Below are 18040 nucleotides of genomic sequence, written 5' to 3'. Positions count from 1 at the left end.
TGGTGGTTTGCCAGCATGTCTAGTGAATGAAGGGGAAAAAACTGAGAAAGACTCTGCTCCAGGTCAAAATCCTGACCCTCTGAGAACTAAAGCACAGAAATTCAGTTTGTCTGAGGAGCAAAATGAGAGAGAGAGAGATTTCAAGGACTCAGATAGTTTAGATAAGAAGGTAGATACCATTCTTTTGCCTCCAGAAAATGAAAAGGATAAACTAAAAGAAACTAGTCTGGTTTGTGGAGTCACACAACTGGAATGTGTTGCCACGCTAACAACAGAACAGTCAGATTTCTCATGTGGCAGTACTGAGAGAGAAGGTGAAATGGTGGTGACAGATTACAAGGATTCCCAAGTCCCACAATTCAAAGGTAGCGATATGGAAGCTTCTCAGAAGATGATGGGGATATCTGAACTGAAGGTGCTGAGTGAAAAGAAGAAAGAAGATAAATACGGAATGGCAGAGCCAGTGAAAGGCTACATGAGACCTACAAAGTCTCGAGGATTTTCTCCACATTTGCCAAAGTCTGCAAGGCAGGAAAGAGAGGAATCCAAGCTGCTCAAGTCCAGTGGTATGACCCTGCCATGGGGAAAGTGTGTGTGCTTGGGCTTTTGAGTCATCATCAAAAAAGCAAACGGCTTGTGCCTTAGTTCCATTTAGACTCTAACCATTCTTGTTGATCATTGGTTTGTTGGCATGAAACCCTTTATCTGCTACTTACATGGTCATTTTTTTCAGCCAAGGCATGCCCTGTGTTCAGCTTGAGGAAACTGCCAAACTTGGTTGCATGCCTTTTTAATGTGGCACTGAATCTTGAGTTTTATGGAAAGTTGGTGGAGATCCTCTTTTTTTAAATATTATATATCCTATGTATAAAATAGACAAAGTATCAGTTATTATTTGGTATAAATATTTACAGGGAAGAAATTGTTTGTTGGCTTATTATATGAAACTTCGCTCTTTTTTTATTCTTTTATTTTTAGCTAGTGGAAGGAAGTGTCCAAATTGCTTTCAGTTCAAATGAAAATTGTATGCCTTTATTCAAATAGCTCCAGACTACCATCGGTAGGCACAGCCTTCATGTTTCTAGTAGTGGGAAATGATCTTTTAAGGTATCAGATAGGAGAGGCTGGTTTGATTAGTCTTGCTGTGGTGACTACCATAGGTCAATAGTTGCATGTGGATTGTGTTTATCAAACTGCTTATAAGCTTCACCTATGTTGGTAAAATTCTTATCAATTTTGCCCTTTGGAAATATTTTATTAAGTAATTGGAGTGAAATTAGGATGAATTTTTTTTTTTTTAAAGATTTAGGGATTAATCGTAGGTGCTTGCTGTGTTGCACCCCACCACCCCAGTACACATTTAGTTATGGCTTTCCTGAACATAATGTTTAAAAGATTTCTTTGCTTTTGAAGGATTTTGCAGCCAAGAAACAGTGCTTTCTTAACCAGTTTGCATGATCCGGCTACTAACATGAGAAATTTGAAAACAAAAACCAGTTGCCTAGGCCAAGTAGCCAGTTAGACTTTTGTAGACGATTCATCATGTTGTTGTGTTGTGCACGGTGTGGGCTTGTCCCTTTGGGGAAATATTGTGCTGTGCATGAATAATTGGAATACTTTTGGTGTGAAAAAGGATGCACATGTTATTTTCATCTTTCTGCTTTTATTTTTCTTCTCTTAGCTACTCTATTTAATAAAGTAGAAAATGAAATAAAATAGTGTGTAGAAAGCATTCCAGGGTTCTACCACATTGTTTAGTTTTGGTTTCTAGGCCAACTTTTTCGTTCTGTCAGTGATTAAAAAGTAACAAGTAAATTTTGGGAGAAACTAGCCAGGATTTCCAACGATATGTTCAGTGTTTGCAGAGAATTCTAAAAAAACACTTTTGTTCTTAGAACCTGTAAAGCTCTCTGGACCCTGTCAGGTCACTCCAGGCTTAGTTGTGTCTTTGGAGTTAACTTCTCAGAGTGGCTGATGGGAGTGTAATGAGTAGTGAACAAAATTTATTGCTGCGTCTCTAAATTACCAATTGCCACATCTAAGATTTTTTTTTTTTTTTTTTTGGAGACAAGGTTTCTCTGTGAAACAGCCCTGGATATCCTAGAAGTCAATCTGTAGATCAGGCTTGTCTTGAAGTTACTGAGATATGCCTGACTCTGCCTCCCAAGTGCTGGGATCAAAGGTGTGCTCTACCACAGCCCAGTATACAAACCTTTCTCTTTAAACTTGCCAGTTTTTCAAAAAGAGCTTTACAGCTCAGTGCACACATTTGTAGTCACGCTCATTTTTAAGGCAGGGTCTTACTACGTAGTCCTGGGATTGATGGAAGTGGGGTATCAGCAGGTGCCAGGCAGGGAAACAAACCAGGAAGGGATAAGAATGCAAACTTGGTTCAGTTTCACTTAGAACAGTTTATTTAGACACGGTGCAATTTGAAGAAAAGGTTTGCTTGTATAATACAATACCCAGTGCAAAAGGAAGCATATTTATATAAAAACTCAATTCAAAGTATATGCCATTTCTTCCAAGAAGATGGATTCTAGAGATAGGCCACTTTTATTAGCTGAAGGCATAGGAAGGATCTGGCCTGGTCATGATCATATAGCTAGTTAGTGTAGGGTCATTTTGGCTATTAGCCATCTTTGATCCTGGTTGTAGGTAGGATCTTAGGAAAGCCCCTGACAATACAAGTAATGGTCATTTAGATTACTAGCCATCTCTGGTCTTGGTTGGGAGGGTGTCCTGGCCCAACAGACAATGCAGATCACCTCCAATTACCAGCTTTCTAGATGGAAGAGCAGGTTGTATGGCCTTCCCTTTCAAAGGGCAGTCCTTTGTGCTTAACATTCTCGGTTACTCTGGTGGGCCCAAGGCCCTTCCTACCTCCAACATTGGGAGGCATGAAACTCTATGACTAGATGGCCTCTGTCTCCTCAATGCTGGGATTATAGGCACATACTACCATGCTCTATCTGCTCTGATTTTCGTATCCATGGCTAGTAAGTAGACATGGCCTTAGTGACAACACACTAGGGTATTTGTTGCTGTGAGTGGGACAGTTGGGAACCCCTATAGTAAGGCCCTTCTTGCCATGTTGAAGCCTGTTCACTCGCTCTTTTTTTTAAATCTGGCTTTGTTTCTTTTACTTCAGTTTGCTAGAGCTCATCAACTGTTTGCCAGCAGCTGGGAATGTCACTTTATCATGGGAAAATTGTCTTGGTGTGAAACTTGAAGTAATTTATAAACCCAGAATTCTAACAGTTTCAAAGCCCTTATACATAAATAAAATATGCTCAGCAGATTAAAAAAAAAGCATTTGTAATCTAAGGAGTTACTACTATTTATTTCACAACTAGAGAAACATCCATTTCACAATCTTTTCTTAAAGGAATGCCCTTGTGGTGTGCCTTTCCTTGTACTGTCCTCAACTTGCCTTCTCACAGTCTGGTATTTGGTTTCCTTGACAGTTTCTCATTGCAGCCCAGTTTGGCCTTAACCTTGATACCTTCCTTTCCCTAGTACCAGAGGCTTTTGTGCTACTCAGCCCAGATTGGCTTTTTTAAAAAGTATATAGTAGAATTTACTGGGATTCTGTCGCAGCTAAAAATAGCTACCATTTATTAAAATTTGCTTTGCCCTGCACTGTTATAAACTCTCTTAATTCTCAGTTAACTCTCAAACATACCTACTTGACTGATATTGCTATCACCTTGTATGAAAGAAAACCTCTAAATATGTTTTTGAATGTTGGTTATCTCTTGCATTGACTGATATGTGTCTAAATGTGCTGTGGGGATTGAACAAGTCTAGAAGCTTGAGTCACACATGCTACACATTCATATCACTCTATCACAGAGCTATCCTGCTTAGAGAGGTCCTTCACATTCTCTCACTTTTCACTTCTACCCTCTGGCTGACAGAGCATTAGGAGATTCAAGAAACATAGTAAAAATATTATGAAGGTAAACAGTAAATGGTACTTTCTTATTTTAACCTGTGGCATATCCATTGAAGACAGAGCATCTTATCTATTTAGCAGTGGTGGTCATTTGTATAAGTTTACATACAAGTTAATATTGCCTGCTGCTTTGCATATGGTGGTCATACAGTATGATTTGTCCATGTTGGTATTTCATATTTCATTCAACAGGTATCAAATAAGGTTATTGCTATGTTCTAAAAATAGTTAGGTTGGGTGGTGCACAGAGTCAAGCTGATCTTTGTGAGTTCAAGGCCAGCCCTGTCTACAAAGCGAGTTCCAGGACAGCCGGGACTGTTACACAGAGGAATCCTATCTAAAAAGCCAAAACCAAAGAAACAAAAAAGTAGACAGTAAAATAAATCCTGAATTCTTTAAGGGATTCCAGAATAGAAAGAGAAGAGACTTGTGAGATGCAAAAGACTTGTTATGGGAATGAAGAAGAAAAAGGGACTGAGTCCCTATAGAAGAACAAGAGTTCTGGGGTCTGAGTGGGTCAGGAAATGTTGACAAGACTTTGCTGAGCAAAGCATTGGAGGAGTCGAGTGATGCCAGAGTGGCATGCAGTTGCATGGTGTATTTGAGGAAGTGGCAGATTCAATGGTGCAATGGCAGAGATGTCATTGGGAAACCAGTGAAATCTTTGAAAAGAAGATAAATTCCTAAAGGCTCTAGGGAGTCCTGTGTGCCTCCATAGACAGATGATCTTAAATTACCCTGGAAGTAATTGGTGGATAGAGTTGTGTTTCTGTCTGATTTTAATTTTCTTTTCCTTTGGTAGAGGCTAACAGAAGGTCAGAACTTTGCTTAAAAGGAAATTGTCTTTCATTTACTTCATTTTAGCGCTTGAGTTTACATAAATCAGATTTTTTTTCCCCCCCCATTCTGTCTGTTCACTTCCCAACTTTGAATGTTAATCGGGGAAAATCATCATGTTCTTGAGTTGAACATGTACTAAGATATGTTACTAAAATTCAGTAAATATGGTTTTGAATATAGATATGTATAACTATTATATCCATGTTAAAAAAAAACAAATTATAACTTTGGGCTTATATTAGAAAGAAGTACTATCAGTCATTGTATTTAGAATGACTTTCATTGTAATGATAATTTATTAGGATGGTTTCCTGGAGACAATAACAGAACAGTTGGTCAATCTGGAATATAGTGTTGCCTTGGTAACTAATGAGAATGCAGAGAAAGCAACCATGCAATATACAAAATTCCAAGGCCCTGAACAGGTTAAATATAAACTCCAGGCACACACACAAAAAAAAGGAAACATCTGTCAGTACATCTGGCTGTACCAAACCCTTTGGAGGCTTGCCATGACATTGTCTATCTGACCAAAAAGTATTAGAAACCACCTTTTGACCGACCCAGAAATGCATGAACTTTATCAGATTTAACCTGAATAAAATAGAACTTCAGATCATGTGCCCAGATAGTATTCCACATCATTAGTTCTTGGACTGGGGCTGGCACTCAGGAATATAGCTCTGGGTTCGAGGCTCTGGGTTCAAATCCCAGTGCTGAAAAAAAAGAAAAAAGAAATGTACCAGCTTTTGAGAGTTATAGAAGGCTGCTTTAACGACAGGGGAAGTTAGATCAAATTACACAGAAACATTGCTGCCCACTGATCCTCCCACTGACTTATTATTTTGAGACAAGAGTCTCACTGAAGAACCCTGGTTGTCCTCAAACTCACTGTATGGACCAGGCTGGCTGTGAGAGATCTGCCTATCTCTGCCCCCATAGCACTTCTGTAAGAGAGTATTTTATTGTTCATTTATCTGTGCTAGTTACCCACATGACAGGTATGACAGGTCGTCTTCCCTCCCTAGGATCTTTCAGGGAAGTCTTGTAAATAAAAGATTACTATGGAGTTCAGAAATCATTAAACTATTTTTCTTTGCTAATTAAGGAAACGTTATAACAGAGCCAGAGCTGAGCATGGTGGTAAATATGCATAACCCTAGCACGTGGAAGCCTTGAAGCCATTACAGGCTTCACAGTAAGACGTGTCAAAAGTAAATAAGTTGGCCAGGTCGCTCGATACACAGTTTTTAATGCTAATATTCAGGAGGTAGGGTCAGGCCAATTCAATGATTATAGGCCAAGTTGCAGGCCAGCCAGGGCTGTGCAGTAAGACACACAGTGAGGGTGAGGGGATTAGCAAATAAATAATAAACTTGAAAAGGAAGAACTAGGGAGATAGCTCACTCTGGAAGTGTTTGCTTTGTATTCATGAAGGCCTGCCTGAATTTGATCCCCCTAACATGTGGAAAGATGGGCAAGGTGGGGTATACCTGTAATTTCTGTGCTAGGGAGGTGGAAACAGGGAGGACCTTGAAGCTGGCTCATTGCTCAGCCAGTCTAACCTGATTGGTGACCTCCTAGCCAATGGAAGCACATCTCAAAAGAGGTAGATGTTGTTCCTCAAAATGACACTGCAGATTGTCCTCTAGCTTTCAGAGATAATCATGCATCAATGCACCCACATTTTTATCTTTTTAGATAAAGAATTGAGTTGGGGATTTCCCTAAGTGGAAGAACATTTGCCTGGCATATGCAGGACCCTCTCTATGATACCAGCACCAGAGTTGAGGTTACCTTTTCCAAGTATGTATCATTCAGTAAATAAGATGAACTCTTATTTAGTGGAATAGGAAAATGGGTGATCAAAAATGAGACCTCGATTTTCCCATTATATGTTCATCTTTTGATTGTGGGCAGAACACCCCCCTTGGATGTTCTTCCTGTGAAAGGAGGGGAACAGGTTATAGGAACAGTTCAGCATCCTATATATACTTTTCAGTGTCCTTGCAGTTCATAGAATATTTTGGAAGGCATGAGCAAATGGTATATTTTCTTTTAGGCAGTTAGATTTTGAGAGTTAGCTTTTTTTTTTTTCTCTTTTCTATTTAAAAATTGAAATTAGGTTTTACATGTATGATGGTTATGTTATTTTTCTTTTTTTGCTACTAGGTAAACTGGATAAAAGTAAAAATAATATGACTCTCATAAGCATAAGCAAGTTTCCATGACACTTTTTCTGTAGGTGTTTGATATCCAACTTATGGTCACTGTGTTCAGACATACTGCTACCTCTGTGTCATGAGGCAAGAGGGCTGTTGGACTTAAAAACAAAAACTCATAAGGAACTGAGTTCTATGACATTGGTAGTCCAGAAATGACAGGAGCCACAGAACTCAGTCTATCAAACTTGCATATAAGGGATTTCAGAAATGCTGTATATATAGTTCACATTTGTACTCAAAACCAAAGAGAAAATGGGTCTTTGTTTTTTTTTTTTTTTTTTTGAATTTATGCAAGGTCTTAAGAGCATTTCCTAGGCTGGCTTCCTTCCTCAGCCACCTGAATCCTTAGGAATATATATATATATATATATATATATATATATTCGATTTACTCTTTAGAATTCGGTGAACTGTTTCATAGAATAGTGAGTTAGTACAGGAAGTGAATTACAAGCCAGATAACAAAATCAGCTTTGCTTCAAGCAGTGCACTATACAGACTTAACATGTAAGGTGGTCTCTCCCAGTCTAGGACTTTTGTTGTATGACCACTCAGTCCTAAATTTATGATTTGTAAGCTACAAAGGAAGGAAGGAAGGGATTGTGCCTGCACTAATTGGGAGCATTGGGTTCTAATGGATAAGAAAATCTCCAAGCCACAGAGATCAAAAAGATGAACTGTTGACAAGTATGTTTGCACAATCAGTCCCTGGAAAGAGCAGAGCTGGTATGGGAGGGAGCACCCAGCAAAGAAACAAGAATAAAAGCACAAGTATAGTATACAATTTGACTTATGTATCTTTGTTGGAATACATGGCCAAAAGTCCTGTTCATTGGTGTCTTTGAGAGAATCTCACTATTGTAGCCCAGGCTGGCCCAAATTCCCTGATTCACTGCTTCCTCAGTACTAGGATTAAAGTTGTACACCACTAAGTTGAGCATAGTAATGTCTTTAAGCCCTTCATTAAACTCCCGGTACAGATACCAGTAGAACTCATAGGTCTTTGGAAATCCTACCCAAGTCTGGTTTTGATTTTTAATAAAGAAACAGAAATAGAGACAGTTGGGGTGACAAGATGGCTCAGTTGTGAAAAAGCCTTTTCCCTGAAACCCACATGGCTAAAAGGAACCATCTCTTGAAAGTTAGGCTTTGACTTCTATGGTGAGTGCACACACATTCAGTGAGAGGAAAGGCGAATACCCACAAGCCACAAGTCAGTTTTTGAAAGAATTTGGTGAACTGCTGTGACAGCAAAACACACCCTCTGTTCCTGTAAGGAGTGAATGCCTCAAGAAACATTAAAGTGTTTTCTTTTAAGTGCATATTTGAACAATTTCCTGGAATCATTATTTTTGCAGGACTTATAGCTGAAGATTGGCAAATGAGCCTTGCTTATTTTCTAAAAACAGTTTTTTTTTTAGGTGGGTGAATTTAGCAGGCCAGGCATACAATCAGTTAAGTGGATGTGTGGATACATATGTGTGCATATCGGTAAAAGCTGGAATAATTACTATCCTCAGTGCCTGGATTGCCACCATACCCTATTTTAAATTATAGGGCTAAACAGAGTGCTAGCTAGCAGGAAATTATAGTTACAGATGAACAAACAGTGGCATTCTCTTTCTTTTTTGTTCATTCTTCCTTCCTTTTCACACCTGATAAATGCATTTAGCACCCAACTGCTTTAGGAAAAAGGGGGATTGGGAGAACTATAGAGCTTACCATGAATCCCGGGAACTTGTTGTGATGTCACTGCAAGCTCCGTGTGAACGTGGGTGGTGTGAGAGCTCCAAGAGTGAGTGGGGGAGCAGTGGCAGAGACTATGTCGCTTCCAGACAAGCAGGCAGCCGCTCTCACTGCTGCGTACGGCCAGCTCTCCAAAGGCAAGCCTCTAGAGTGCCGAATGGACTCCCCAAAAGAAATCAGTCAGGCTGGATTTGAATGGCAGAGGACAGAGGGTAAACTGAATGAAATCGGGCTGAATGTCAGCATGGACGGGCAGCTGAAAGACCGGCTTGTGAAGAATACCAGCTTCCTGGAGCAGAATAATAAGCTCTGCTTCTTTGAGGGGAAGCTAGACAAAGACCTCAACACTGAAGAGCCTAACAAGGCGTATCAAGCCACCTCCGGTCACCTTGAGAGCAGGTATGTGATTTCAGAAACCTGCCATCCCTCGGAGGGGAACTTAGTACACCAGAAGACAGCTGATTTCCACCTGGGACCCACAGAGGGGCAAGACAAAGCCACTATAGTTCAGGGAAAGGTGGCAGGGAAGAATGGACTAGAGACCAAGAGCCAGCCAGATCTGAATTTTTGTGGGGCTGCTGACACCATTGCTCAATATGGTAAGGAGCAGGAAACCAGTGCTTGGAACCCCAACTTCGACTCAGTGGCTCAGAGCTCCCAGGTCTCAAGGGCTACAACTCCAGGAAAAGAGAATGGCTTTATCTCTAGCTGCCCGGCAATTGGGGTGATGAATGATAACTCTGAGCAGCCTCATAATCAGTTCCCACTACTGGTAGCTATTACCCACCCAGCCCCCACTATTGAGCACTCGCCCACCACCAGTCCACCAGTCACTATGTTAGAATTCACTCAGGACAATTTGAATGCAGGCTTTTACTGCCCAGCCCAGGAAAAGGAGTTGGAGAAATTGAGTTCTACTGAGGAGGGGCCTGTGCTTGACCAAGCCCCCCAGCAGAAAAAGGCAATGCGCAGAGCCCTGTCTGAGTGCTACCACCTCTCAGTGCCCCCAGCTGTGAACCTTGCTGATAAGTACCCTGAGCTGCCTGCCCGAGAGGAACTTCCTTCTGGCCTGCTACCTCCCATCAGTAGCCCAATGCCAAGCCCTGTGCCCAGGAAACTGGGAGTGCCTGCTATGAGGCGCTCCATGACAGTGGCCGAGGAACAGTCAGCTAGCTGCAGATTGAGTCCTGGCGAACTACCCAGCCTGCCTGCTTCAGAGGTACCTACTCCTTTAACCTTTGAGGGACCAGTGGCCAAGAAGAGAGAAGAACTGATCAACCTCAGCGATGACAGCGGCAGCTCTGAGAAGACAGAAGTGGATGGTGCTGGGGTATATCTCCACAGTAAGCTGGAACAGATTCCTGAAGGAACAAGCAAGGAAAGGGGACAGGAAGATACTAGTGAGACAAGAGTTGATTCATGTCCCTTCATCTGCCAGGGAGGTGAGAAACAGCCAGGACAGACAGCTCTGGCAGGGAAGAAAGAAATTGAGGTCACTGCAACCCAGAGCACGCCATCGTTGCTGTGTGAAGAGACCCCACGTGATGGTATGTTTCTAAATTTTGCCTCCTCTGGGAACCAGCAGACACTGAGGAAGGAGCCAAAGCAATAGGTTACCAACAGGAGCATCAGCAGCTTGTTACTCTTGGTCTGGGACTGCCTGGCGGAAAGCTTAATCCCCTTGTTGGAAGCTTGTTGGGAGTGAGGCAAAAGAGAACAAAGTGAATCTGGCTAGGTCAAGCCGAATGCCTGGCTGTGGATGCAGGCTGGCTGGGTTGGCGATTGGGGGTGGGGGGAGAGGCAGGAGTGGTGGGCTTTAAAGACCAGAGCTGCTTAACCTCATGCCACCCTCCCTATCTATCCCATCCCCCATCTTCCCACCCCTCTAATTCCATTGGTTTGAACCAAATGATTATTGGACTCAGACCATCCCACTGCTGTTTTGATTTACTTGCTTAAAATCTATCACTTTGTTTAGATTCACAGTGGGTTTATCTGTCCTAACCTCTTCAGTTGTACAGTTTGGGTGGAAGCTGTTTTTTTTTTTTTTTTTTTTTCCCCTTCTGCTTTGGAGGATATTTTACTTTTGTTAAAGTTGAAAAGGAGCCTTTTGTACCTGGCTGTTTAATATTCTCCCCTGTCCTTCATGTTCAAGCCTGTCATGCCTCTAGTTCTCTCTTTGTGTGTTTTGAGGATTTGTGGGAAGAAGGAGAAGAAAGGAAATTGGGGAGAGGAGAGACTTGTAAGCATCTGAGTGCTGCCTGGCTCTTTGTGGCTGCCTTCTGTGCTCTCTTCATGGCCTTTTCTTTCCTTTTCCGGCTCCACCCCCACTGCTGGCATTGTTGGTGGTCTAAAACGCTTGTTTGTCCCTGGGTCCAGTTTGGCCACAAAGGACAGTGGTTCACAGGGATGTCAATAAGGGACTTAAAACAAAAACATGGTTTTGTTTAAGTAAGCACTTTTCTTAGGACCCATTCTCAATATTGTCTTAAATACGTTTTCATAACATGTTTTAATTTATAATTGGGCATGTGCCATGATTTGTGGATAGAATCTGGTCTTTTCCTTCCATCTTTACATGACTTCTGGGATTGAATTCTAGTATGTCAGTCTTGTATGGTAAGCATTTTTATGTGAGGAGCCATCTCAGGGCACTAGCAGGTTTTTTTGTCTTTTTTTTTTTTAAGTGGACAAGGCAAAAAAGCTTGTTTCTTCTGTAGTCTCTTATGGTGCAAGATTGTAAGAATCCAGGTGCCCTGGGCCCTTGCAGATTTTTTCAATGGCAGGACTTAGAAAGTCTTCATGGATACCATCCTCTCGTCTTTCTCTCCATCCCCAGGAACCCATGATGGTCATGGAGAGTCGGTGCTATGCATGATCTAAACAGACCCTAATGAAGACTTGATTTTTTCCCCCTTTTGTTGTTTCCTTCCTCCCTCCCTCCCTTCTCTCCCTCGTTTCTTCCCTTCCTTTCTTCCTTCCTTCCTCCTCCTCCTCCTCCTCCTTCTTTTTTTTTTTTTTTTTTTTTTAAGTAGTAGAGATTATGTTCCAGGTTCATACATACTAGGCTTGGCTGCTTGGCTTTCTAAATTACCAAAATTATTGAATTCATGGTGTGACACTGACTGTTAATTCTCTTCCAAGCCTGGAGGGCTAGTGACTTGTGAAGACTTTGTTAGTTTTAGAACAGGTTCATTCTATTTCACACTAATAGAAGGTCATGCTGGCTGGAAAACCATTCTATGTGACTGACAAATCCACTAACTTGTGTGACTAAGCTATAAAGAGTAATTGATTAACATGCCTACCATTTGTCAGTCACTGTCTAGGTACTAGAAATTGTCATTGTCCTTAAGCAACTAAATCACATAGGCAATGGTTTGATGGGCGATGGCTGAAAGGTTTGTGACTCATGAAACATTTCTTGGGGGGGACGACATTTAATCCTGTTTTTTAAAAATAGGATGGCTCATAGTTCAGAGGTAAAGACTTCCAGATAAAGGAAATCAGTACTGGATGTGGAGATACATGAGAGGCTGGGTAGGAGGGTTTCTTCCTTTTTTTTTTTTTTTTTTTTTTTTTTCCCCTCTTTTGTTTTTTTGTTTTGGAGCCTGTCCTGGAACTCTGTAGACCTGGCTGGCCTCGAACTCAAGAGATCTGCCTGCCTTTGCTTCTGGAGTGCTGGGATTAAAAGAATGCTTCACCACCACCAAGCAGCAAGAAGATTCTGTGAGTTCAGCATTAGCCTGGGATGAGAGCCTAGCAAAGAGAGAGAAGCAGTAGAAATGAGAAAGTACTTTAAAACCAAGATGGCGTTGTTCATTTTAAGGAGTATTAGAAATGGGTGTTTAGTCATAGTATGTTTGAAATGCTGTACTGAAAAATTTCTTGATTCTAACTACTATGTTCCTTGCAAGTGACAGCAAATAACCCAGCCCAAGGTCTTTGTTGGGAAGGCTGCCCTGTTCCTAGTAGGTAGGGTCAACTGGGAGAGGTAAAACAACTATAATTTCCAGACTGATGATGCAGGAAGTTTAATGACGCAGGAGGGTGAGGGAGGGTTACAGAAAAGTTTAAGGGTAGCTTGGAAATCTTAGTGTTAAGTACAGAAATAAGAAAAAGTACAAAATGTAGGCTGCATGTAAGAAAAGCCTCCAGTACAGCAATGTGAGAGAGGACAGGTGCTGAGTAAATTAATTCCTAAAGGATCAGAGCCTTCATGGCACAGAGCCCTCTTCCACTCTCAGGAATGTCTTTTCCCCCTTAACAAAACGCCTTTATTTCTAGCCCTTAAAAACCTGTCAAAGGGGGCAAAGAATGTGTCTAGGGAGAAAGAGCTTGTCCAACATGTGTGGGATCCTTTGTTCAATCCCCTGTAAGTATTTCAGCAAGTTCCTTGACAGCCAGGGCTGAGTGGAGAGATCCTGTCTGAAAACATCAAAAATGAAGGGGGAAAACAAAACAAGCAAGCAAAATAGAAACTGGTTATGATAGGTGTGTGTGAGGTGGGTTGCTGGGATTTTGAGCAATCTGAATGGGCAGTACAAACACTGGAAAGTTAATTAGAACAGCACTGGGAAGGGATTGGCATCTTTGGCAGTAGTGCCTAGCATGGCAAAGAATAGGTCCTATGTGTAAGGTCACATAGGCAGTTAACACTGATGCACAGCCATGTTTATGTGTACAGATGGAGATGCTGCTGTGGACATACAAACAGTAAGAAACAAAACTCAAAGACCTGGTTGTCCAGGATTTTGCTGTATACATCAGGGTGACCTTGAACTTGCATCTGTCTGCCTAAAGACAAGTACCAGCATATCTATCTTAGTCTGTTTATAATTACAGCTTTTTTTTTTTTTTTTTTTTTTTTTTTTTTTGGTTTTTGTTTTGTTTACTGAAAGCCTTATGCTGGTGAAAAATATTTAGTTTGAGTTAGAGCCAATAGCAGTAAGTCTCATTTGGTGAGACCTTTTTATGTATTTATGTATTTATTTATTTATTTATAAATTTATTTATAATATGCATTGGTGCTTTGCCATGGGTGTCAGGTCCCTTGGAATTGGAATCACAAACAGGTGTGAGCTGCCATGCACTTGCTGGGAATTGAACCCAGTTTCCTCTGGAAGAGCAGTCAGTGCTCTTAACTACTGAGCCATCTCTCCCGCCTCCAGTGAGACATTTCTTTAGCTTCTACAGAAGAGAAATAATGCCAAATTGGTACAGTTGTTGAGTTTGCATCACGGTTTTAAATTTCTTTTTCTTTCTTTCTTTTAACTAAAACTGCATATGGCTCAAACATAGAGTCTAAAATATTCAACATTAGAAACTCTCCTATCAAGATAAGATTATGTTATCTTTTCTTGCTTCTCCTTTACAAATACAACTCTATATTCCAGGCTTCATAGTATAACAGTTCTGTAAAGGAACCTGAAAGATTGTGAATCTTAGGAACTACAGAATACTGCAGTGGATTCCCAGTGATGTTTATTTCTTATTTCTTCTGTACCCCTAGAGAGGCCTGCACCTAGAATTCTAGCAAGTAGGCAGTAGCAGTATTTGTAGTGAGGAGGAGGAGGAGGAGAAGAGAATGAAAAGAGAGACAGGTCCAGTGTGATTTGCATAAGGACTAGAAAGGATGAGATGGTTCAGCAGGTAAAGCCTCATCTCACCTGGGATTCATTCCTCCAGGATGAGGGCAAAGAACCCTGACTTCCACATATACGCCTTGGTACCCCTTGCCATATGCACACTAAATAAATAAATTGGGTGGGGTTTGTTTGTTTGTTATAAGAAAAAAGGAAGACTAGTAAGATCCTAGTTGTAAACCCTGTTTTCCTGAATATACCCAGCATTGGGCAGTCCACTGTGTTGTTACAGCTTATGACACATTTTTCTGTTCCATGCTCTGGCTATTGACCTGATCTACCCACAATTGCAGCAGTTTCAGGGAGGCCTACCATCCCCTGCTATCACCAAGCAATAACTGTGGACATGGGCTGCTTTGCTTGTCTGACAGTCCTCTACCCAGAGGCAGGTTTAAAAAGCTACAGAGGTGTTTTTGTTTTCTACCTCCTTTCCAGTAGCATCTCAAGATGCAACAGGCTGTCCTCCCTACATGGCCAAAGAATAGTCCAGGGGACTTTTATTATTCATTCCCAGGAGGAGTACATCACTACTTAGCTCCTAACTACTACTAGTAATGCCCAGTGACCCAGGGAATTGCTTTCAATTCTTTCAAGTAGTAGCAACATGGATTGGGAGACTCAATGGGACCAAAAGAACACAGTGCTCAGAATTTATTGCTAGGACTTTAAATGATAAACTTCACTTGAAACACAGCCAAAATCTACATGCTAAATATAACACTCTCATGCCCCTCTCTGTCTCTGTCTGTCTCTCTCTCACACATGCACACACACACACACACACACACACACACACACACACACACACAAAATGTATACCAAAAATAAGTCACAAATTATTTTTAAGAACTACTTCATGACATTTATTTTTGGTGAGTTGAGCATTTGGGCTGTTGTGTATCATGTATGTGATGGCCAGAGGACAACTTGAAGGACTCCATTCTCTTATGTGTACAGTGTTCTGTCTACATTCCTGCACACCAGAAGAGGGCACCAGATGTCATTATATATGCTTGTGAACCACCTTATGGTTACTGGGAAGAGCAGCTAGTGCTCTTAACTAACCTCTGAGTTCCCTATAAAATGTTTTAAATACACTTGAAAAAAAAATAAATAAATAGCCAGGTGTTGGTGGTGCATGCCTTTAACCCCAGCACTCGGGAGGCAGAGGCAAGCACATCTCCTTGAGTTCTAGGCCAGCCTAGTCTACAGAGTGACTTCCAGTAGAATGCAATGCAGAGAAAAAGAGCAAAAAAAAAAAAAAGTAAATCTCAAGAAAGCAATAGAAGTTATTTAAAAGATGACCTATTGTTAATTATACATGTTATAAAATTTTATGTCAGCATGGCAGTACATGTTTGCAATCCTAGGACTCAGGAGGCTAAGGCAGGAGTTTGCCACAAGTTCAAGGTCATCCTGCTATAATACAGTGAGTTCAAGGACAACCTATCCTACAGAGTTCAAACCTTTTCTAACAAAGGAAGGAAGGAAGACATACAGACAAAGCAAAAATCTAAAACAAGTGGCTGGAGACATGGCTTAGTGGTTAAGAAGATCCCTGGGTTCAATTCCCAGCACTCACAAAACTATAATTGTAGTCCCATGGGATCAGATGCCCTCTTCTGACTTAGTACATGCAGATCAAATACCCATATACATAAAGTAGATAAGTAAGTCTTAAAAATCTAAAACAAGCTGGATGGTGGTGGTAGAGGCTCACCCCTTTAGTCCCAGCAGTTGGGAGGCAGAGCCTGGTGGATCTCTGTGAGTTTGAGACCAGCCTGTTCTACAGAACAATTTTGAGGACCAGCTCCAAAGCAATACAGAGAAACCCTGTCTTGAACAACCCCCCCCCCAAAAAAATCTACAACAATAAAAATGAGGTACAATCAGCAGATCTTAATATATCAGTGGTTGAGCATTTGCTGTGGGTTTCATCCTTAAAAAAACAGTGTCAATGAATTTGGCAGATGGGTAGAAATTACTCAGTTTCATCATCTGAATAATAGTGAAAAATAGACTGGAAAAAATAGCAGATTCCCGTAAGGACAGGGACAATAATTTTTAAAAACCTGGCCTTTGATAGCTATTCCCCTCAGAGACTTTAAATGTGAAAGAGGATGCAAGACTCAACGACTGTTCCATGAAATCATCGAATTTGGCAAAAGATGGTAGCATAAAGATTCAAGAAACTAAGCCAGGTGTGGGATTTTTATCCCAGCCTGGGAAGGCAGAAGCAGGTGGATCTCTGAGTTAAATTTGAGGATGTGAGGACGATCTGTCGCCCAGTTGGTCACCAGGGTTGATTCAGCTGATCTGGCTGGTTAGGTGGGTGTCCCCTTCCTCCCTCATCGCTCCATGTGTGTCCCTTTCCTAAATAGAGGAGGACCGGTCAAGGGTATACAGGTAGCTGGGCTCCCCTGCTAGAAACTGCAAACAAGCTCCGAGTTAAATTTAAGGCCAGCCTGGTCTACAAAAAAAAGCAGGGGGAAGTGGGCTGGGGTGGGCTGGGAGAGGATTGGGGAAAAACAAAACAAGAGACTGAACTGAAAATTCCAAATGTGAAAAATGCCCAATACCTCATAGCTAAGTTTTTACAAGTTAGCAGGAACTTTTACAAAAAGATAAAAATCTTGAAAGTGGTAGAAAGGGACTGAGGGCTGTCTATCCAGGAATGAATGACTGTTCCTGACAGAAACCTGAGGACAGGCAGTAGCAGGTGGCTAACAAGAAATAGGTGACATCAGTGATGGCAAAGCTATCCAGGAATAGAATAGACAGAAATTCAAGGACAAATAAGAGCATTTGTATCTAGTGCACAGACCCTTAAAGATAGCTAACAGAAAACCTCCCAAAAGGTGAGATGAGATGTAACAGAAGGGGGATTTGGAATTTCAGTAATGGGAAAACAGCAATAGGTAAAAAGGCATTAATACTATAGACTATATATACCCAATGAATTTTTAAGCCATATTTGATTAACAGAAGAAAGAGTATTATCTGATATGAGGCTTAAAATATGAACAAGAAATAAATCTAACACCTTTTATGCCTGAGTATTGGTGTGTGTGCAGGTGCATATGACACATTTGTGTTTACTGACAACAACCTTAGGTGCCATCCTTAGGAACACCACCCCCTGTTTTGAAACTAGGTCTCTCATTGTCCTGAATCTCCATTGGGGTAGACTGCATGTGTGGCCAGTCTGTGCATCCCTAGCACTGACATTACAAGCAGGCATTTTCCTATGGATTCTAGGGACCAAACACAGGTCTCCATGTACCTGCTTTACCCACTGAGCTGTCTCTACAGCCCTAGAACATTTTATTTTAAAGTGGGGTGAGGTGCTCAGAATATAACTCAGCAGTCATGTGTTTGCCTAGAATGTGCAAGTTGTGTGTTCTGCTGCAGAAAAATCAGGAGTTTATTCTACTGTTCTGTCTCTAATGCTGTTAGTACTGAGACGCTGTACAAAGCAGTGAATTTCAAAACATTTAAAAATTCTGCATCTGAAAGATACTCAAATAGGTCATCATGATTAAAAGAAAGAGGATCCAAGATATGAACTGTCAACTCTTTTTGTTTTTTCTTTTAAGATTGGTTTATTTTTTATTTCATAGATGTTT

At 41.1% G+C, this 18040-nt stretch overlaps 1 protein-coding gene across 5 annotated transcripts in view; it reads left to right on the top strand.

Moving 5' to 3' along the window:
- The window catches only part of Map4 (microtubule associated protein 4), a 119347-nt gene that overhangs the window by 83670 nt on the left and 17637 nt on the right, over positions 1-18040 (top strand). Inside the window, exon 1 of one of the 5 annotated variants that reach the window (XM_051203456.1) lies at positions 8785-10316. The exons of 3 other annotated variants lie outside the window; for them this stretch is intronic. In XM_051203456.1, the coding sequence (XP_051059413.1) occupies positions 8846-10316 (1471 nt within the window). In that variant the 5' untranslated portion in view covers positions 8785-8845. Of the gene's footprint in view, positions 1-8784; positions 10317-18040 lie in introns of those variants that run through there. One more of the 5 variants, XM_051203451.1, reaches the window with a different exon arrangement.

The sequence above is a fragment of the Phodopus roborovskii genome, unplaced genomic scaffold (genome assembly GCF_943737965.1).
Source record: "Phodopus roborovskii unplaced genomic scaffold, PHOROB, whole genome shotgun sequence".
NCBI classification, from domain to species: Eukaryota; Metazoa; Chordata; class Mammalia; order Rodentia; family Cricetidae; genus Phodopus; species Phodopus roborovskii.
The sequence above is the reverse complement of the archived record's forward strand: the minus strand, read 5'-3'. Positions and strand labels throughout refer to the sequence as shown.